At 50.4% G+C, this 21,995-nt stretch overlaps 1 protein-coding gene across 2 annotated transcripts; it reads right to left on the bottom strand.

Moving 5' to 3' along the window:
* SNRNP70 (small nuclear ribonucleoprotein U1 subunit 70) lies at positions 1 to 15,806 on the bottom strand. Of its 2 annotated transcripts, none has more exons than XM_033127422.1 (10): positions 15,557 to 15,806; positions 14,653 to 14,809; positions 13,187 to 13,249; positions 13,026 to 13,080; positions 8,134 to 8,198; positions 7,929 to 7,991; positions 7,172 to 7,253; positions 3,866 to 3,967; positions 904 to 991; positions 1 to 794 (listed from the first exon to the last, which is right to left on the bottom strand). In XM_033127422.1, exons 2-10 carry the CDS (start codon positions 14,797 to 14,799, stop codon positions 170 to 172), a joined length of 1,290 nt encoding a protein of 429 aa, XP_032983313.1. In that variant the 5' UTR covers positions 14,800 to 14,809; positions 15,557 to 15,806; the 3' UTR covers positions 1 to 169. The 2 variants fall into 2 exon arrangements, with proteins under 2 accessions (XP_032983313.1, XP_032983312.1); XM_033127421.1 differs by having other exon boundaries at positions 1 to 821; positions 15,557 to 15,803.
* Positions 15,807 to 21,995: the final 6,189 nt, after the last annotated feature.

Here is a 21,995-nt window from a genome sequence, read left to right as displayed (position 1 = left end):
TGCCTATTAGCAAGAAGAAATTAATTTTATTTTTAAATCCAAGAAACCAGAATAAGGAGACTCCTACCCTTCGCTGACAAACTTAGGTGGCGTTCAAGAAGGTTGAGGGAAGAGGATGACAGTAAGGGGCTGGGTACGACACGTCCAAACAAAACAGGTGAGGCCTTCTTCACTCTGGCGCAGCCTCCATCAAATACCCGTTCTCTGGAGCAAGATACCCGTCGCCTCCCTCTGACTCCATGTACATGTCTCGGCTGTCATTGCCCAGACCCTCCAGCCCGTTGTTCTGGCCACCCCCACCCCCACCTCGGGTATCATCCCTGCCCCGTTCACCACCCCGCTCCCCACGCTTATGCTCCCGATCCCGATCCCGGTCTCGGTCCCGGCGCCGGTCCCGCTCGCTCCGGTGGCTCCGACGTCGTTCCCGGTCACGATCCCGGCCCTTCTCCTCTGGACCATCAGGGCCATCTGGACCCAGCTCCCCAGGAGGCCCATCGTCAGGAGGGGCGTCACCAGCCTCAGAGGGCTCTGCCATGTCGCCACCACCTCCGCCACCACGCAGCTCCTCCTTGCGCTCCCGCTCCCGACGTGCCCGCTCACGGCTTCGGCTGCTTCGCCGCTTCCGGTCCCGGTCCTTGTCCTTGCTCCGCTCCCTGGAGCGCCGCCGCTCATCCTTGTCGCGACTCCGTGAGCGCCGCCGCCGGTCCCGAGAGCGGGAGCGTCGCCTTTCTCGCTCCTTGTCTCGCTCGCGGCTTCTCTCCCTGCGCTCCCGCTCTCGGTCTCGGTCCCGGTCCCTGTGGGGAAGCGGGGAGGGGCCCGGCCTGGATGAGGTGGGCAGAGGTGTGTGGCAGGGCTCCCCCATGTGACCACCCCCTTCCCAGGAAACCCGCTGCCCAATCTTACCTCTCATCATAGCGGGAGGTATCATCCCGGCCGGAATGCCGGATATTCACATCAGCCCCACCTCTCCTGGTACCACCTAGGCCACCTCCTGGAGGCAGGGCAGACAAACAGAGGGTCAGCCTGGGCAGGGGCTGAGGCATCGAAGAGCAAAGGAAAAGCACCATCTCTGTTGGTGTCTATGGGGCCAAATACTGTGGACACTTTGCCAGCACTCTCTTAACATGACAACTGTGCTTTACAAAGATTACGTGACTTCCACAAAGTGCCAGCTGACAATCACCTGTAAGGAGGCTACAAAGGGACACGTTCTTAACCACTGGGTACTACACACAACCTCTCACAAACCCTCCCTCCCATCACGTAACCTGCCCCCTCACCAAAGTCACAGCGATCTTTCTACCTGAAAACGTGATCTGCCTCAAAGCCTTCAACGGCTCCCCACGGCACAGTCCAAACTTACCAAGCGGCTCCCAGGGCCTGCAAGAGCTGGCTCCTGCCTATCTTTAAAACCAAGGGCCCCAGTTCTTGATGTTCCAAGCATTTTTCAGTCTCCTCATACTCAGCTCCGCTCTGTTCCAGTTTTGGGGACCATTCACCTCTTTCCCTGGAACCTCACCTTCTTGTCTCGTTGACTCCTACTGACCCTTCTTCGCATGTTAGCCCCAATGTCACTTCCTCAGTAAGCCGTCCCTGCCCTACCGGATGCAGCCATTCTGCACTGTACCCTCATGGACCATATACATTTCCTTCCCAGAACTGTGCCTGTGATTTCAAATTGTGTGTGTGTCAACACCTGCCTCCCCCAGAGCCGGTAATGCACCGTAAGAGTTGGGGCTATGTCCAGCTTTGCTCACTGTGACCAGCACATGGTACAGCATTGAGGACAAGAGTCGTCAAAATGACTGACAGAAAAACCCCAAGGAGCAGTGGGCAGTCCCCTTCTTCAGACGGGGAAACAAACTCAGACAAAGCCATTTGGCCCTGGTGCGCCAGCAAGGCCAGCACAGACTGGGGCTGACTCCGAGGCGGCTCTCCTGTAGCTCACTCACTGCCTGGAAGGCAAGTTCCGTGAGGCAGGCTGGAGCCCCACGAGGAGTGAGTGGTGAGGGGGAAAAGGAGACAGGCTGCTTGGATTATCAGAGACATTCAAACAGAGGCAGGCAAGTGACCAGGCACCTGGAATGTCACAGGTATGGGGTAGAATAGACTAGTGTTTTCCATCTTCAGATGATGACCCAGCAGTGGATCACATCACCAATTTGATAGGTTGCAACCAGTATATTAAAAAACAACAGTATGGGCTCAGTTGGTTAGAGCGCGAGCTCTGAACAACAGGGTTGCCGGTTCAAGTCCCACATGGGCCAGCGAGCTGCGCCCTCCACATCTAGACTGAAGACAATGAGCTGCTGCTGAGCTGCGGGAGGAGCAGCCGGATGGCTCAGTGGTTAGAGTGCGAGCTCTCAACAAGGTTGCCGGTTAAATTCCCGCATGGAATGGTGGGCTGCACCCCCTGCAACTAAAGATTAAAAATGGCAACTGGACTTGGAGCTGAGCTGCACCCTCCACAAATAGATTGAAGGACGACGACTTGGAGCTGATGGGCCCTGGAGAAACACACTGTTCCCCAATATTCCCCAATAAAATATATAAAAAAACAAAACAATATAAAGTCCTGCAATGCCGCAGAAAAGACAATTACTGTTTCATAAAACTTTTGTTTGGGTTATATGTAGTTTTGCACGTATACCGGGTCAGGATCACCATTAGAAAGTATGAATGCCAATCAAACTACAAGATTTTGGGATTCCAGGATTCTACCACAACAGGAAATAGATTCTGAAGAAGCCATTCTACCCAGAGAAACCAGAGAGCAAGTGAGAACCTATCCATCAAGTTCAAAGATTCAGCAGGTGAGTGTGTGGTCTGCACAGCACAGGCAAGTCAAGAGTGAGATCAGCAAGCTGGGAGGCAGGACTGAGAGCAGGGTGGCAGGTGTCTGCCCAGGGAAGGCCATCTTCGCTGAGAGCTGTCACTCATCCTTGCAGGACTCAATTCTCAGCAGGCATGTTTGAGTGGCAGCACCTGGGGCCCAGGTCCAGCCGAACACGGAGCCACTCCAATCCATCCACCCGAAGCAGGGAGATGTGCCACACTGGGCCAGTGCGAGGACACAGTCTGCACGGACAGCAGAGAAGGCAGACGCAAGCTGCAGAGATGCCAGAGGTGGCCCTTGACAGATTTAAGATCTGGCTACCAGGTCCTCCTGAGGCTCACTGGCACCGCATGTCTCTGGGCTCCAAAAGATACCCAGGAGTCTACACTGACAAGGCCCCTTTACACTTCAGGAAGCTCAGTCATATTTATGATACTTGCAGCCAAATTGACCTTGACTGAGACAGAGCATGACAACTGGAAACACAGTGAGCGGGACCGAAAAGTAGGCTCTGAGGGCCGGAGCTAGGTACGTCTGGCTCTTGCCTAGAAGCCTGGAACACAGCTGGTGATCAAACAGGCAGGCGTTGGCTGAATCAATGAACAAAACGAACATACGAGTAAGAGCAGAGTGCAAGCAGCTAAGTGACATTTACAAGGCCCACCACATGCCACTTGCCACGCTGGGCATCTGATGCTGAGCTCAGTGAACTGAGGTTATTCCCGGTTTCCAATGTGAAGAGAATGAGGGAGGAGGGGAAAGCCACCAGCTGGCTTTTGGTCCCAGACTGGCCTTTGCAGGCCAGTGCTCCTGCTCCTACTTGGTAACCCAGAATGAGAAGACAGGCACCTGTGATATGATAATGAAAGAGAGCGAGCTGGAGAGAGGGAGGGAGGATGTGAGCAGCCGTGGGGAAGTGAGAAGAGGCAGAGAAGACAGAAGGCAGCAGAGGATGCAGAAGAAAGAGGTGAGAACGAAGCCGCTGAGCACGCGACCCTTGGGAGCCCTGCATGCGCAGGAAGTGCTCACCTAGCCGCCGGGGCCTCCAGCCCTTCACGGTTCGGCCCCTCTCCACGTCCACAAGGACTCTCCTGCCATCAATCTTCTTGCCGTCTGCGTGTTTGTAAGCGGCTGCAACAGACGTGGAGAGGGGGGAGGGGAGAAGTCCCCAGAGGGTGCTCTAGTCAGGACAGGGCCCAGCTCCACAGCACCCCCACCCCACATGTCCCCATCAAGGCACTGGCACTCGCGCACACACGCCCACCACACAGCCAGGCTACTGACGGCCAGACCAACCCTCTCCCAACCAGGGAGGGGCCTGCTCCATCTCAGCACCTGCTTCCTCATCACCCCCAATCACTATTGGGGGGCAAGACCACCCACAACTGCCAACCCCGGGGCTTCCAGGCCCTGCCTACTCCCCATCGACAGAGCAGCCCCCTCCCATCAAGGCGGCCAAAAGTCGCTGCAAAGAAACCGGAGGTTAACTTAAGACTGGACTCTGCTGTCCCCACAGCAGGGGGCTCCTCCACAACTCCCGGCATGCACCCTAAAACATCATGCTGGGGGAGGAGGCCCAGCTGGGCCGATCCGCACCCCAGAGTTCACACCGGTTTTGTTTGTTTCTTTGGGGGGAGAGGGGGAGGTGAGGGTGAGCACAGGGTGAACAGACATCAGAACAGAAAATGAACCAGAAGGGGTGGGAGAAATCTTTAGAAGATGGCAGGGAGCAGAAGGGCAGGTTATGGTGCTCCCAGGGGGCCTGGAGGGGCCCCCTACAGCAGGTGGGGAAGAGGGAAAGTGGAGGGAGGCATGGGAGACGTGCGGTGCTGCTGAGAATGCCTGCCTTACCTGAGATGACTGACTGCCACCCAACCCCAGCTGCCATCCCGTCTCTCCCTCCACATCCCCCGGCTCAACACACGCGGGGTGGCCGACCCCAGCCTGAGCCTCCGGAAGGGTGGGGAGTAGAAGGGGAGATGCAGGGAGACGCAGGTTCCCATACTTGGGCAGGGCACAGCGAAGAGCAGGCCCAATCCCCTGGCCTGTCTCACATGGGGGCTGTCAGGAAGGCCAAAAAAGTCCCTGCTTCCCACCCCCAGCCCTGGCCTCGGGGGTTGTCCTCAACCAACCACAATACCCTGCCCCGCCCCAGCCCGCTCCCCCCCAAATAACAACCAGAGGAAGAGAAAAAGGTGCCATTTACCGATGCCAGCCTTGCGGGTGTCCAAACCGAGCGGGATGGGGGGGGCTCGGCAACTCCTGGGGGCCTGGCGAGGAGGCGGGCTTCCCGGGGGGGGGACACGGGACCGCTTACCTGGAGCCCCCAAGCTTACCTGAACACGCGCACAGACCCCACACCCACCACCATGGGGTGAGCTAAAGCTACAGGGCAGGGAAATGGGGAAGAGGTTCTAGGGAACCAGAGAGAGGGAGAAGAAACCACATCTCCTGCAGCACCTGGAGACAGGCAGAGGAAGTGGTGGACCCCAAAGAAACCTCATGGAGGCCTTGAAAGAGGGGGAGACAAGGATTAACACCAAGTCTGGGCACTGGAAAGCCCTGGGCCTATCTTGTTTGAATTTAAAAGGAAGGCTGGGGAGGCCTTAGCAAACCTGTCTGCCCTCACCTTTCCCGTGAAGTCCACGCTAGACTAGGCACACGCCCCGCCTCCCTCTTGGCACATGGAATGACTTCTCCACCTCGAACTCCACACTCCCTCCCACCGCCTGCTTGAGCCCCAAGGATGGCACACGGGACAGCCTTGGGGTCCGGGAGATGGAGTACTGCCCATGATCTGAGAAGGGGCCACTTGGCCCCTGAACCCAGAGGAGGGTAGTCAGGAAAGAAATCTGAAGGACCGGGAACAGTCAAGCAAAGGAACCCTGCTCTGGTTTGGTGTCCCAAACCCCAGAAGAGGCCCAACCCCAGATTAACAGCAAAGAAAACGTGTGTATACATCTAGACTTCTCTCTCTTTCTCTCTCTCCCCCGTCCCTTAGATCTCTAGAGAGTGGAAGAGTCTTAAGTAAATTCTACAACACCTTCAGCTGTTTGCAGCCTGTCACTTGATCCCTCCCACACCCCAATCCCTAAACTCCATGCACTCTGGAGAGCAGCTGGGCACCACAGCCCTTCGTGAGGCCTTGACCATGATACAGCACACAGGAATGGGGCAGAGCACCCCAAATCTAGCAACCAAAAAGATTCTCCAGGGCCATCACAGCGACAGCCCTGCAGAAGGCACGGGGCAGGGAGCCAAGGGGAGAAGGGTTCCACAGGGAGCCCTGGCCCTAATGCACCCCATCTTCGGTATTCCCACCACCTTGCCGCTGACATCACGCAGCCAGTTAAGTCACAGGGTTGGGTGGAGCCCAAGTGGAGAGGCCAACTGCCTTTCCCACCAGGATTCATCCTTCCCCTCCTGGGATCAGCAGGATTATCAAAGAGCATATGGATCGGGGTCAGGAGGGACAAAGGGCACCCAAACAAGGAAAGGGTTCTGGGTGCAGGGAGGTTGAGGGGGCGACTGGGGATAGGAGGAGGGACACCTCACTGCTCCTGAGCTGCCTGACTAAGCTGGGCTGGTGTGCGGTGCTGAGTGATCTTACCCATGATACAAACCCTTATACCAACCATACACTGAGGTGTTGTAAGGGGAGCGTAAGCATCAGCTGCAAGCCAGCTGCGTGGTGGCTGCAGTGACAATAAGAACAGTCAATTAATACGGCGGCCCCTGGACACGCCGCAGCCATGCCCACCCCCACCCACCCATCCCTGCCCATGTGGACGCCGCCGCAGCCTCAAAGGGGGCTCTGGAGTTGTGGGGGCAGGCGCTGAACACGCCTACCAGCCCACAGCCCGCTGAGGAACAGGGTGGGGGGCCAGGGGTGGGGAGGCGGAGGGTCGGGTGGCTCAGCCCCAGCTCTGCTGGGGGGAAGAGAGGGCTGGTTCAAAGGCCAGCCCTCATTCCAACTTTGCTGCCCCCAACTCGTGGGGGGAATGGGGAGAGGCTCCCCGAAAATCCGACCCCTCCCCCCACCTCCAGCTAGCCCCAGCCCCCACCCAGTTCCCTCCCTGCCCGAGGTTCAACGTGTGACACTTACCTCCCCGGGTTCACACACACACACACACGTTGTGGGGGATTTTGGTTTTTGTTTTTTAAAAAACATGTATATATAAAAAAAAAAAGATATATCAGAAACAGGGAGGAGGAGAAGAGACATTGCTAATGTCAGGTTTGGCAGGGTGGGAGGTGGGGACAGACGACGGGAAGGGGCTGGGGCAGCAGAGAAGAGAGAGGGTCAGAGGGCAGGGCTCAGGCGGAGGTACTCACAATGCATGTCTCGCTCATGTTCATACTCGATGAAGGCATAGCCACGGGGCTTTCCTGACCGCTTACTATAGACCATATGTATCTGGGGGGCAGGCGGCAGGGGTAGAGGTTAGTTCTGACACAGGGACATCTCATCCCATCAATCACACAGCCTGTGTGCCAGGCCCCGGGCTAGGTGACGCCAGCGACAGATGCCTGCGACCCTCTTTCTGTCCTTCAAGAGCCCAGAGCGCCTGATGCTCTCACGGGGCCGGGCTTAGCAGCTCCTGTGCACGAGTCCTCACTGCTGCCCAGGGCATTTAAGGGACTTTTAAATTAAATGAGGAAACGTCAGTTAAACACCAAGCCTTGTTCTGAGACAGGAGTCAGCTCCGTTTTCTATAAAGGATCAGACAGCAGACATTTCCAGCGCCACAGTCCCTGTTGCAACTACCCCACTCTGCCTTACAGCAACAGCAGCCACGGACAACAGAAAATAAACGCGCCTGGCTGCATACCAAGGACACACTGTTTACAAATAGGAAGTTTGTAGCTTGCCAACCCTTGCTCTAAACCATCGACAAGCACTCATCACTTCTTAAATTTACTTCTGCGACCCAACGTTGGAGACGTGGAAGTGCGGTCAGGATGTGAGCCGGGCCATGGCCTCCAAAGCCCTGAAATGATGCACTGCGTCCTCAGGGCTGGGAGGCGGCCTTTTCCCTCCCCCCTCCCTCCACACGCCCCCAAGCCACAGACCCCTGCCCAGTGCACTCACTCTCTTGATGGGTCCGTACACCTCAAACTCCCTCCGGAGCTTCGATTCTGTTGTGTCATAGTTCTACAAGGAGAGAGATGCGAAGTTAAGTGGGAGAAGCGAGCTGCCCCGAAGCCCAGGACCCAGCCGATTACCCTTTGTCCACAACCAAGCTCAGCAGCCGGGGTTCCTGACCCCCCTGGGGCCCCAGGATGTGGGGACTCACCACTCTGGCCACAAAGAGCGTCTTGAAGGCATCACCCTGAGCATTGGGATCATTGTGAGGGTCCCCTGTGGAGGAGGAAGAGAATCTGTGAGGAGAAGGTACCAGCAGTCTCACGCAGCAGGACAGATGGGCAGAGGCCCATCCCAGACCTTGCCATGCCCTCTGCAGCCGCTTCCCGAGCACAGCTGCCTTTACCCGAGCGGCCGACTTAGGCTGACGCGTTAGGGGAGGGGAGCCGGCTGACTTCACGCTGACAGGATGGGCGCCGGCCTCACTGCCGTTTCAGATCTCCGTATCCTAAGGCCCCTTTGTTCCCAGTTGTTCCCAGTTGGGAGTAACTCGCCGGACTGGCAGCCCGAGCCCTTGCTCCCTAGAGGTGCAGGCTTCCTCTCTCAACGACAGAGTCACACTGCCACCCACTGGCACAGCCTGCACCTGCAGCTGACAGGGAAACCTGAGATCACGCAACCATCCGGCAAGGAGTGGGAGCCTAGAAGAGTCCGAGCCCTGCTTTCCTCCCCATGCCCTGTGGCCTCAGGGAGGAACCCAGCGCTGGTGCTGGAGTTCACAAGAGGCTGATCACATCCTTACTCCCAGCCTTACCACCACACGCCACCGGGGAATAACCATTTCCACAGACAGGAACCAGAATCTATTACAAAACCAGTTCACAGGTGACTCTGATGGGTCAGTCCTGGGTAGAAGTCCTTTTCACCATGTATGGTGGCCCCAGAACACACAACGGCCTTTGACACCTGTCAGGGCCCCAAAGGCACCCTGCCCATTGCACAGAGGAGGTGGTTCTTCTAAGATGTAGTGCTACCCTCAGAAGGACTTGCCATATTCTGGGACATGAGGAAAAAAAATGAACACTGAACACATAATACAGTCCAGACACTGTGCTGGACACAGAATTATTTACCATCATTTTGCCGAACCCCTGGGCACTGGCTTCTCAGGAAGATAGTTTAGGTATTGCAAGAAATCAGAGAAATAATCACAGATCTGTTTCCTATGAGAGGGTTTGGCCACAAATACAAACTAAGTTCCAAATAACTTTGGGAATTCCTTAAAAAGTAGAAGACTCAGCCCAAATTTAAGGGACCTGGAAACTAATGGGGGTCTCTAAAGACAACTCTACCGCTCTGCTTGCTCCCCTCAGGGTTCCTGCCCATACCCCATCCCTCTGGGCTGACATTTCCTGTGCCCAGGTCTCTCAATCGGCACTGGGTCACTCTCGTCCATTCATCCAACAGGTATGTGTTAAGCACCTGTATGTGCCTGTAATTGTCCTAGGTGCTGGGGATTCAACAGCAAGCAAGATAAATAAGATCCCCCTGCCCTCTTGGAGCTCATACACTAACGAAGGGAGGCTGACAGTAAACAAGGGAAATGAGATCATCTAGTTCTATCGGACGATGAGAGAGATGGAGAGTTTTAATGAGGTTGGGAAAGGCTCCCGGAGGTGAGGACATCTGAAGGTGTTCAAGCAGCATCAGGAGATCCACCTCGCTAACTCCAGGCACTAGGTGGTCTAGCAGGTGTGGCAGGAACACTGCAGTGGGACCACTGATCGCTGCCCGGGGCAGTGAGGAGCTGGGGGCCAAGCAGCAGAGAGCTGAGCTTCCTGACAGGTGGCATGCAGGCGTTCAGCAGAGGAAAGGGGAAACCACCCTGGCGTACTGTGAGTCTCTGTCGTTCCAGCTTACCCAGGCGCCCAGGCATGTGACTAAGGGTAAAGGCTAGCGCAGCCACGCCAACAGCCATGTTACTGAGAACATGTCAGACAAGAGGTTGGCAAAGAAGCTGGTGGGCAGTTCAGCAGTCAGCATGCACACATACCCACCCACCCACTGCGGTGCATCCGGCTGGCAACCCTCCCTCGGGAAATCCGTGGTTGTAAGAATTAATTACCTAGGTAGCAGCCCACAGCAGCGGCTCAAAGGGCTGCACTATGGAGTTGGGAAACCTCATTATGCTCTTAGATGGCAGAGGAAGTAGCTCAGAAACCCCCACTCTTGGCAAGCACACTCAGCCTTGACAAGCCTCCATTTTCTCCATCTTAAAAACAGGAGTAATAACACCTGCAGCGCTAAGAAGCTGTGAGAAGTCAATAACATGAAATATATCAAGTGCTCAGCAAGGGGCCAGGTCCCCTCAAATGGTAGCTGTTCACCTAGTAGTTGTAGCCCGGCACAGCAAGCGTCTCGCTGGGGATGGAGGCTCTCAGGGGCATAGAAACCTACTACCGTGTTTCCCTGACAATAAGACCAGGTCATATATTAACTTTTGCTCCAAAAGATGCATTAGGACTTATGTTCAGGGGATGTCATCCTGAAAAATCATGCTAGAGCTTATTTTCCGGTTTGGTCTTATTTTCGGGGAAACACGGTATACTTGACCCATTCTTTTTTTCTTTTCTATTCTGGAGAAGTTCGAACCCTTGAGGACGCAGAGAACAGCATAATGAACCCCTATGAACCAGCTTCAATTATCAACACAGCCACACTTGTTTCTGCTCTACCCCCGCCCCACCACAGTTTTTTTAAATCAAACCCCAGACATACCACTTCAGTCCCTAACAGACTTTTTAGAAAACCATAACCACAGCACTGTTACTACACCTTAAAAACTTAACATTAGGGGCCGGCCGGGTGGCTCAGGTGGTTGGAGCGCCGTGCTCCTAGGACGCTGGTTCGATTCCCACACGGGCCAGTGAGCTGCGCCCTCTACAGCTAAGATTGTGAACAACAGCTCTCCCTGGAGCTGGACTGCGGTGAGCGGCCGGTGGCCAGGGTGAGCGGCCGGTGGCCAGGGTGAGCGGCCGGTGGCCAGGGTGAGCGGCCAGCAGCCGGCAAGAGCTGCTGTGAGCGGACGACCAGCAACCGACTGCCTCAGCCGGTGGGAGCACAAGGCTCATAATACCAGCATGGGCCAGGGAGCTGTGTCCTACACAATTAGACTGAGAAACAACAGCTTGAACTGGAGTTCAGGGGGGGAGGTGGAAGAAGGGGGAAAAAAAGTTAACAGTAACTCCTCAACCTAAGATGTCCAGATATCCTCAATTATTTCAAAACTGGATTTTTATAGTTATCTCATGTAAATCAGGATCCAAAAAAGCTCCACATTCATCATTTGGTTGATGTCTCTTCTGACTCTTTAATCCATATGGCCCACTCCCTGCCCCCCCCCTTTTTCTTGTCATTTATTTGTTAAAGAAACTAGGTCAGTTTATCCTATACAATTTCCCACATTATGAATTTGGCTCATTGCATCCTCACAGCGTCCTTTACCATGTCAGGATCCCATTTTTAAAGTGCGGAAAGCAACTTCCAAGGGGAGAAGTGATTTATCCAAGGCCACACGGCTATAAGTAGCAGAGGCGGAATTCAAACTCACATGGGTCAGACTACAAGGCCTGTGCCCTAACAGCCGACCTGCAAGACTCTCCAAGTTAACTACTGCCAACAGTTCTGTGTGTCACGTCCTATAGGAGCTGGGACTACAATGGCGAGCAAATCCCTGCCTTCTTGGAGCACTTATGAACCAGTAATGTAGAGATAGATATTTATCAGAGAATCTTCCTATAGATTGAAGTGACCAACCTCCAGGACTCGGGGCTTTCAGTGTATAAGGGGGCTCGTCCTGAGCAAGTCAGAAAAGGTTTCCTTGAGGAGTGATGGCTGAACTGAGATAAGGGCTGTTACGCATAAACCAAGGTACCATTGAGACCCGGGGGATAGCCTGAGCAAAGGCCCAATGACAGGAGACCATCTGGTGAGGATGAGATATGAGAAGAGGCCAGTGTGGCTGGAGCAGGAGGGGAACATGGTGTATGACATGTCTGGAACAGTGAGCAGGGAACTACGGTCTTTATACTGAGCAAAAGGAAGCTGTTAGCAGAGAAAGGTACACTCAGAGTTGTACTTAAAAAAGACCCACAGGATTTGGCAGGGGCAGAGATGGAGGTAAAGCAGTTAGACTCTTACTGTGGTTCCAAGCAAGAGGAGACCTGGGTGGTGGTGGACACAGAGGAAAGAGTCAGAGTTGTGACATTTAGAGAGTAACAGAGATAGGTCTTGGTGACAGGCTGGGAAAAGGGGGGGAAAAGGTGTAAAGACAAACTGGGTGGCAACAACTGAGGTCTTACAAAGTTGGATGGCCATGTCCCAGGAAGAAAACATCCAAAGGAGACCAGGTTGGTGGGGAGAGAAAATCCTGACTGTGCTTTGAACAGTCTGAGATGCTTTTGGGGCCTTGGAGAAAGGACAGGAAGGCAGTTGCACTAACAGCCTGGGGCCAGAGAACTCTAGGCTAGATGCTCAGGTACTTAGGTGTCAGACATTTATCTAAGTGTCCTGAGGAAATGTACCACTCCAGGGAGTAAGGTTCAGAGTGAAGTGATTCACCATAACCTCAGGGGTGTAGAAAGTAAACCCAAGTTTTTTAACTAGGAAGCCCTTGCTCTAACAACACAGGATCATTTAAGGTTGCAAAATCTGGTTAATTGCTATAAGTATGGGTCACTGCTCCCAATTCCTCCTGTGCCTGGAAGGAATGGAACAGTGAGCTAAGGTGGAGCCAGGACTGCCTCACTGCCGGGACCTCACTGCCTTAGCCTGTGAGACCCAGCTGGGCTGTGGCAGCCCCTCCAACCGCACGCCCCTGCAGTACGTAGCCCAAGTACCACCGCTCTCCCTTCCTGCCAATCCTAACTCCGCACTCTCCAGCTTAAATGCCTAAACCAAACAGAGCTTGGCAAACGGTGAGGGCTAAAAAGTGAACTGACCACCCCACTTTCCGAAAATAGGGAGGGACCTGGGGTTGACTTGGGGGAGAGAAACACAAGAGGGTTTGAAGAAGAAATCTGAGAGAATGAGAGAGAGACTTACACATTTTTAACTCTGTCTCCACTTCCTGCTGTCGCCGCTCAATCTTTTCCCGCCTCTGTCAGGAGATAGACAATTCAATGCAGATGGAAGTGCCCTGATGTCAAGGAACGTTCTTGAGAAGTGGCAAAAAAGACAGGGCCAGGAGGCAAAATATTACATACCTTTCTCTCCATGCGTTCCTCCCGAGTTTCTGCTCGTGTGGGAGGAGGGGCATCTCGAGGGTCCTGGGAACAAGAGGAGAGATGACATGGAGGGAGTGACTGGGGAAATGGCAAGGGACACCTACCCATCCAGGAAATAAGCATCTCAGCCATGTACCACTCCCATACACACACAAATAAGCAAACAAACAAGGACAGTTCCCAGGCCAGTGGAGGCGGGGGAGTGGTGAAGACCAAAGCACGGTCCATGGACCAATGCTATCAGCAAACTGTCACTGGTCTGCGACAAAAGTAGTACAGAAATCGGTAGTAAGTAGTATTCGGAAACTTCTACAGCAATGTGATGAGAGTTTTTATACCTGTAAAACTTGATAAAAATTTTATCTTCTATTTTGTAGTCTTTGAAAATGCTAGAAAAATGAAAATAATTCCTTTGTGTTTATCAAGAGCACCAATCTGCAATAGATTTGTCCTTTATCACAGATCAAATTCAGGACTAGGCCTGAAGTGAAAGGAGCCAACAGTGCAGTGCTCAAAAGCAGACAACTGGACACCCTCTGAGGGCCAACGCAGTTCCTGAAGGTCACCAACCACTCATTAAATAGTAACTGGCACATGGCTCATATCACCGAAGGGTGTCACTAGCCTGTAGCCATTAAATTAGTGTAACTGGCTACTAACATTACCTAAGTGCTGGTTCACTGAGGATGGCAAATCCTACTAGAGAGCCAATCTTCTATTATCTATGAACTTCTGCTATGCGACTTTCTTCACCTCCAGCTGCCCATTCCCCCTCAATGCCAGAACTTCCTTCTTCCGACTTCTGGCTGTGTGCCAGCATTTCTCAGGTGTGCTCTGATGCACCTTAAGAGGTGGATGTTGTTATCCCCCGTTTACGAATAAAAAAAACTGAGGCCCAGGAACCTAAGTCGTGTAGTCATGTTTATCCAGAGGGAGCCGAGCTGAAGTTCGGCAGTCCTGTGGCCTTAAGCGCCCTATCACACAGTGCTAACCGTTCATGAATGTCACCAAATTAATATCAGAAACATAACAATAACATCAATATTTGCTGACAGCCAAGCCCCATAACATATATCTTGCAGTTAAATACCCATCATGAGAAAAATAATATTATCCCCTTGCTAAGAATGAAAAAATCAATGCACTAAGAGGATACACCACTTGCCCAAGGTCACACAGCTGATAAATGGTGTGTGCGAGCCAAGGGATCACCTAACTCCAGAGTCTGAATCCTCAACTGCTAGTTAACTGAATTTTCACAAAAACCCAACAAGGGATCTATTATCAACTCCATTTACGACAGACAAACTAAGGATCATAAAGAATAAATCACGTGCCTAAGTCACACAGCTAGAAAACCGCCAGATACTGGAATCCCAAATCCAGAACAGCCTCCCCAAGACCCCCAGAACGCAAACCACTCCAAGTCTGCTCAGTGAACTCACCTCAAACTCTCGGATGTAGGGTGCAATGCCACAGTAAGGTTGATTGTGGTGTTTTTCATGTGGCAGTTTCTCCAGGGGTGGCAGGTATGGGATGGGGTCACGGGGCGCAAAGAGGGCCAGAAGGTTGGGCGGCAGGAACTGAGTCATCTTGCCAAGTCTGAGAACAGAAGCGAACCAGCCTTATGTTAGGATGGGCTGGTAGAGATGAGCTCCTATAATCCCTTATTCCCAAGAAAAGAGGGAAATGGGGTAAAGTCTTCGTATTAAAATAGGTTCTGTAAGGGCACGGCGTAATCCTACGTCACTAGGAAAAAAAGTAAATGTGAATGAGAAAGCAAGTTCTTGGAAGAGGGCTGTGTGTGGGTGGGGCAAGTCCCGTAAGGGAAACAAAGACTGAAAAAGGTTTCTAGGTAGTCTCAGCGTCCTGAGCCAGGAACTGTGGAGCTGAGAGGTCCCCTGGGGGATTATAGGAAAAACAAGGATCCTGACAGCGGTCCAGAGCAGTAGCGGCTGGTGGTCCCATACCTTGGAGAACAAGGCGAGGATCGCAGGAGGTCTCTGATCAACGGGAGAGGGTCATAATTAGCAAACCCCTAAAGCCAAGGGCTTGTGGGTAATAGATCTTGCCCCCCCCAAAGGCGAAAGGAATTATGGGTAAGGGTCCAGGACTCAGCGGCGACAGGAAAAAGGCAACGCATCGCAAGGGCCTGTGGGTAAGGGACCACGGGAGCGCTATGGGAGGAGGGCCTAAATGCCCAAGGTTCTAGCTAGGTAACGGGGTACAAAAAGGTGCTGTGGCGGTAGCGCGGGAAGTGGGCCCGGTTGAGGGAAAGAGACCGGGGCCCACCGCGGGGACTTGTGGGTAGCAGCCCCGCACCCGGTAAGGCCACTCAGTCACACTCACCCGCCGCGCGGCGCCCTCCTCGACCTGACGACGGTCCGAGGGCTCGCGGCGGCTGCGGCGGCCCCTCAGCAGAAGGGACTCCTGCTCTGGCTTGGACTCCAGCGGCGTCCGCGCTCTCCTGCCTCCGCCGCCAGCTCAGCGCGCGCACCAGGCCGCTGCTCAGGAGCCCGCGCGGCCTCGGTTGGCGACAGGGGCAAAAGGTGGAACCAGCCTCAAATCCCTCCGCCGCGCGCACTGCGCACGCGCCGCGCGAGACAAGCCCCTGCCCACACTCACGGACCGGTCGCAGCTGTGGGCACTGCGCACGCGCGAGATCACTGCCCCGCCTTCCGGCACCTTAAATTCTTGCCGCGGCCGGCTGGAGCTCGCAGTACGCACGCGCGCTTTTCACCAAGCATTGCGCCTCGGCCTCGCGCTCTGTACTCCAACTGCCTGTGTCCGCGAGACTTTACTCGGTACCCCGCCCCTTTCCCCAAACACACTTCCCCGAGTCTTGTGCGCATGCGTGAATCGTTATGTACCGTGTGTACCCTTCCGCTGCCTGGCAAAAAGTCCGCATGTGACTAGTATGATTACTTAGATGCCTAACCCTTAAAATCAATAATTGCTCACCGAGCGCCTAATGTATGCTAGGCATTGTTTGAACTTCGGGAATATAGCACGTGGCTAAAGCAAAGCCTTGTCCTCTTGGAGCTTACATTGTACTGGGGGAGACAATAAAGGCATTTAAAAGAGTAAATATAATTTCGGATAATGGCCTGCACAATAAAGAAAAATAGGGCAGTGTAAGTGGATGGGCAATGAGAGCAGGGCTATTTTAGAGAGGTTGTTAATGGAAGGCCCTTCTGACGAGATGACATTTGAACAAAGGCCCTGTGGAAGGGAGACCTGGGCGGGACTAACAGCAAGTGCAAAGGCCCTGATTTAAGGACAACTGGCAGAAATCCCACTTTGTGGACCTTGAGATCAGAGAGCTGGCAGCTGTGTTATTTAGGGCCCTGTATACCTGCAAAGAGTTCAATATTGTATTTTAAGGTTTTTTTTGAATAGATTCAATTGCCTGTTTAATGATAATTACAGAAAATTATTACAAAATTTAAGTGACCAATTTCATGTTTCAAGAAACGAGTAATATAAGAGCACATTCTTTCAAAAATATTTTGACATATTTGCTTTATGTATGTATGTGGGAACTCTGCACTATTTTTTGGAGCTTTACTGTAATTCTAAAATTATTTCAAAATAAAATTTAAAGAAAATAAACAAAGCTAAATGCCTTAATAATGTATTTTTTTTCTGTACCATTTGAAAGGAAATTGCTGAGGCACTTCACCTCTAAATGCTTCAGTATATGTCTTCTAAGAATATGGCCAATTCTCCTACATAACCACAAAATTACTTTCACCCCTAAGAAAGTTTTCCCAACTGACCCAAGAATATTTTGTTTTGATCCAAACCAGGAGCCAGTCAAGGTTCACACATTGCATTAGTTGTCATATCTCCTTGTTTTAATATAGAATAGATCCACACACGCACACACACTTTTTTCCCCATTATGTTGGTTTTTCCCAGAGGTCAGACTAGTTTCCAGTTAAATGTCCCATAATCTAGATTTGTCTGATTGTTTCCTTCTATTGTTTAGTTTGTTGCACGCCCCCGGCTTTGCCTATACAACGGACATTGAGTCTGAAGGTTTGAATAGACTGAAGCATTTTTGGCAAGAACATTTTCCTGGTGCTACTTCAGAAGTCATATTGTATCAGATCTGGAGGTTCATAATGTCAAATGGTTCCCCTATTAGGATGCTGAGTTTGGTCACCTCGTCAAGGATATAACTGCCAGATCTCTCTTTATAAAGGTACATTTTCCCTTTGGTAATCTGAGCAGTGAAGCTTTGCAAATATTCTGTTCCCCAACCATCTCTCACCTCACGATTGTAGCAACCATTGCTGATCCTTGCCTGAATCAAGTATTACATGGGGGAGAGGACAGATTATCGTTGAAATGAAATAGGAAGTAACTAAAGCGTTTTGATCACGAGGACGTAATCTAATATATATATATATATTTAAAGATCACTTTAATGCATTTTTAAAAATGCAGCGAAGGAGCTCAAACAGAAACAGGGAGATAGTTACCATGTTTCCCCGAAAAAAAGACCTAGTTGGACAATCAGCTCTAATGCATCTCCTGGAGCAAAAATTAATATAAGACCTGGTTTTGTATTATATTATATAAGACCCGGTCTTATGTTATAGTAAAATAAGACCGGGTCTTATATTAATGTTTGCTCCAAAAGACTCATTAGAGCTGATTGTCCGGCTAGGTCTTATTTTTGGGGAAACATGGTAGGAGGCTACAATTTCCAGGGAAGAGATGGTGACTTGGACCGAGACAGTAGCAGTGAGGTGGAAAGAAGTGGTGGGATTCGGGATATATTGTGAAAGTAGAGCTCACTTATTCAGTTGCTGTAAGAGTGGGAGTAGAGTGTATAGAAAAGAGAGAAGTCAAAACTAACTCCTAGAGAAAATTAAGGAGACAATCAAATGCAATGTGGAATCCTGGATTAGATTCTGAACCAGAAAAAGAACATCCATGGGAGAGGTGAAATTCGTCAGGTCTACAGTATTATTGGTTAATAGTATTATATCAATTTTAATTTCCTGACAAATAATTGTACTTGGTCATGTAAGAAGTTGACATTGGTGGAAGCTGGGTGAAGGATATATGGGAGCTCTGTACTATTTTTGTAACATTTCTATAAGTCTGAAATCATTTCAGAGTAACAAGTTTAAAGAACAATTTTAAGGGCCGGCCCGGTGGCTCAGGTGGTTGAAGTGCCGGGCTCCTAATGCCGAGGTTGCCAGTTCAATTCCCACATGGGCCAGTGAGCTGCGCCCTCTACAGCTAAGATTGTGAACAAGGCTCTCCCTGGAGCTGGGCTGCTACAGGCTGCAGTGTGCTGCTGGCTACTGACTGCCTCCCGGTGGCGGGGGAGGGAAGCGCAAGGCTTGTAATACCAGCATGTGCCAGAGAGCTGTGTCCTATACAACTAGACTGAGAAACAACGGCTTGAACCAAGTGTGGTGGGGCGGGGCGGGGGGGCAGGAGAAGGGGGAAAAAATGAAGCTAATCTCCCCTTAATAATAGTCCTTAATAATAGACTCACTCCTACATTTGTAGACTGAGCAATTTGGTAATTGATAGTGCTATTTCTCTAGAGATGAGGGAAGGCATAGGGAAGAGTGGGGTTATGGAGGAGGAGTTGTGGGCTTAGACATGTCAGAGAGGCCCATTTGACACTCATATGCAGTTGTGGAGTTGAAAGTTGGGACATACGGTAATTACAGAAGAGTCGGGGGCTGGAAAACCCAGATTTGGGGGTTATTGGAATAAAGATAGTATTTGAAGCCATGCGATCAATGAGCTCACCTAGGAGATGAGAGAAGATAGAGAAGGGGAGAAGTCTGAGCACCGAGTCCCAAGGCCCTCCACCATTTAGAGTTTAGATAAAGCAGGAAGAACCAGCAAAAGAGACTGAGTGGGAGTGATCACGAATTTTGGAGGAAAACTGGGGTAGTGAGGGGTCCAGGAAGCCAAGAAGGAAAATGCTTCAAGGAGGCAGTGTTCAGTGTGTCCAATGCAAAAGGTAAGGACTGAAGTTTGGCAACCATAGGTGACCTTGACAAGACAATGGGAGGGAGGTGAAGGGAAGACCTCAAGTAGGGAAAATTCTTCAGAGAAGTTTTGCTACAAAGAGAGCAGAGAGAGGTGATAAGAGCAGGAGAGGGAAGTAGAGTCAAGGAGGTTTTTTTTTAAGATAGAAAAGATATTAAGATAAAAAGTCTTATGATACATTTGTCTGCTGATGGCAAAAAAAGTTACTTATACACCTATCATGGCCACTCTTAACTACTTACTTATCTTATTCATGAGACCTGGAAACTTATGTCCACACAAAAACATGTACAAGGATTTTTACATCAGCTTTATTCATAATCACCAAAAATGAAATGTAACTTAAATGTCCTTCATAGAGTGAATGGATAAACAGATGGGTGTGTATCCATGCCTTAGAATACAACCGAGAGTTAAGAAAGTTAAGAAAGAAAGACCTACTGATACCACAGGAATGAATCTTCATTTTATTAAGTGAAAGAAGCCAGATTCAAAGGCTATCTACTGCATGGTTTCATTTATTTGACATTCTGGAAAAAACAAAACTACAGGGACAGAGGGAGAGAAAACAGAGCAGTAAGTAGTTTCCATGAGCAGGAAACCGGGGGTGGGGCGGGGTGCAGAGGAGAGCGGTTGACTGACTACAAAGGGAAGGAGGAAACTCTAGGAAAGGGGTGGGACTTTTCTATATTTTGATTCGAGTGGCAGTTACATGTCTGTATACATTTGCCAAGACTCATAGAAATGTACACTATAAAGGGTAAATTTTATTGTATGTAAATTAAACCTTGATAAACTTGACTGAGCACAAAACATGGCTCCCCTAAATAGTCATTAATTACAAGGGGAAAAATACAAACTTTACAATGGAGAAACCCAGCAGACACTACCCTAACCAAGTGATCAAAGTGAACATTACCAATGATAAGACATATCAATATTGTGCCCCCTATATGATGTGATGAGAGGGGAATTTTGTGTCTGTGGCATGCTCCCCCACAGAAAAAACCAACACTATAATCTCAATCTAATCACAGTAAAACACAAAATGAGAGACAGTCTCCAAAATAACTGACCAGTATTCTTCAAAAGCGTTGAGGTGATTAAAGACAAGGAAAAAGTAAGAAACGATCAGATTGCAGGTGACTAAGGAGACATGACAACTAAATGCAACATGGTATCCTGGATTGGATCGTACAATGGAGAAAGGACATTAGTGGGAAAACGGAGGCAATCTGAAAGTCACTTAGTCAATAGTATTGTACCAGTGTCAATTTCTTAGTTTTAATGCAGGTGGTATGGCAATGTAAGATGCCAACATTAGGGGACATTGGGCGTAGGATATTCACAAATTGTGCTATCTTTGCAATTTTGTTTTACGTTTTTCCAGTTTTTAAACGAATTTCTGATGTACAAAACAATGCAATAGTTAGACATTTCACCCCTCACAAAGTGATAACCTCCCTCCCCCAATCTATTGCCCCTCTGACATCGTATGTATCTATTACAATTCCATTGACTCTATTCCCTATGCTGTATTCCATATCCCGTGACTATATATATTATAGTTGACATACAATATTATTCAACTTCAGCTTCAGGTGTACAGTGCAGTGGTCAAGCATCTACACCGTCCATGAAGTGGTCTCCCTAATAAGACATGTATGTTCCCATCTAACATCCTACAAAATCTTTACATTATTGATTAAATTCCCCAAACTGTCTTTCATATCCCCGTGGCAATATTGTTGTTACCAATTTATGCTGTCTAATCCCTTCCCCTTCTTCCTTATCCCTACCACCGTCCATTCTAGCAACCATCAGTTTTTCCTCTATATCTCTGAGACTATTTCTGTTTACTTGCTCATTTATTCAGATCTTTAGATTCCACATATAAGTGAGATCATTTGGTATTTGTCTTTCTCCGACTGACTTATTTCACCTAGCATAATGTTCTCTAGGTCCATCTGTATCGTTGCAAATGGTGCGATTCTTGTGTAAGTCTCAAAATATTTCAAAACTAAAAGTAAAAAAAGGTGTTATTATAAACGGGGACGATGCAAAGGAATGGGAGAAACAGACTGTTAGTGTTCTGCTGCTGCTATACAAATCACCACAAACTTGGTGGCTTAAAAGAACACACATTTACTATCATACAGGCCTGAAGATCAGATGTCTAAAATGGGTCTGCAGGGTATGTTCCTTCTGGAAGCTCCAGGAAAGAACTTGTTTCCTTGCTTGCCTTTTCCAGCTCCTAGAGGCTGGCTATATTCCTTGGCTCAAGGCCCCTTCTTCCATCTTCAAAGCCAGCAATGTAGCATCTTCTCTCCTCTGACCCTTTCAATCCTCGTATCTTCTATGAATCTGACCTTCCTGCCTCCCTCTTATAGAAACCCTTATGATGACATTGGGCCCACCCAGATCATCCAGGACAATCTCCCCAACTCAAGAGCCTTAATTAATCACATCCAAAGTCTCTTTTGCCATATCAGGTAATATATGAAGGTTCCAGGGATGAGGACATGGACATCTTTTGGGGAGGCCATCATTCTGCCTCCCATATTGATGACACATGAAAATTAGGAGTGATGGGAGGAGCAGAGTCTGTGGATGGACCAGGGTGATGGGATCCAGGACATAAGGCAAGATGTTGGGCTTGGATTGGGTGGGACAAATGAAAGACAGAGCATCTGGGCAGCTGACAGAATGGGCTGCAGAAAGATGTGTATAAACAAACAAACCATATAAATATGTATATGTA

This window comes from Rhinolophus ferrumequinum, chromosome 15, assembly GCF_004115265.2.
Source record: "Rhinolophus ferrumequinum isolate MPI-CBG mRhiFer1 chromosome 15, mRhiFer1_v1.p, whole genome shotgun sequence".
NCBI classification, from domain to species: Eukaryota; Metazoa; Chordata; class Mammalia; order Chiroptera; family Rhinolophidae; genus Rhinolophus; species Rhinolophus ferrumequinum.
Note: the sequence above shows the minus strand (reverse complement) of the source record. Positions and strands in the feature narration are given on the sequence as shown.

What these genes read in the sequence shown, in the direction of transcription:
- SNRNP70 (XM_033127421.1), bottom strand. Translation starts at nt 14,799, where the DNA reads ATGACTCAGTTCCTGCCGCCCAACCTTCTGGCCCTCTTTGCGCCCCGT. An exon ending in GGAGACAGAGTTAAAAATGT is followed by an intron (nt 8,199 to 13,025) that starts GTAAGTCTCTCT and finishes CCTCCTCCACAG; the next exon opens with GGGACCCTCACAATGATCCC. An exon ending in ACATGAGCGAGACATGCATT is followed by an intron (nt 3,968 to 7,171) that starts GTGAGTACCTCC and finishes CGTCTGTTGCAG; the next exon opens with CCGCTTACAAACACGCAGAC.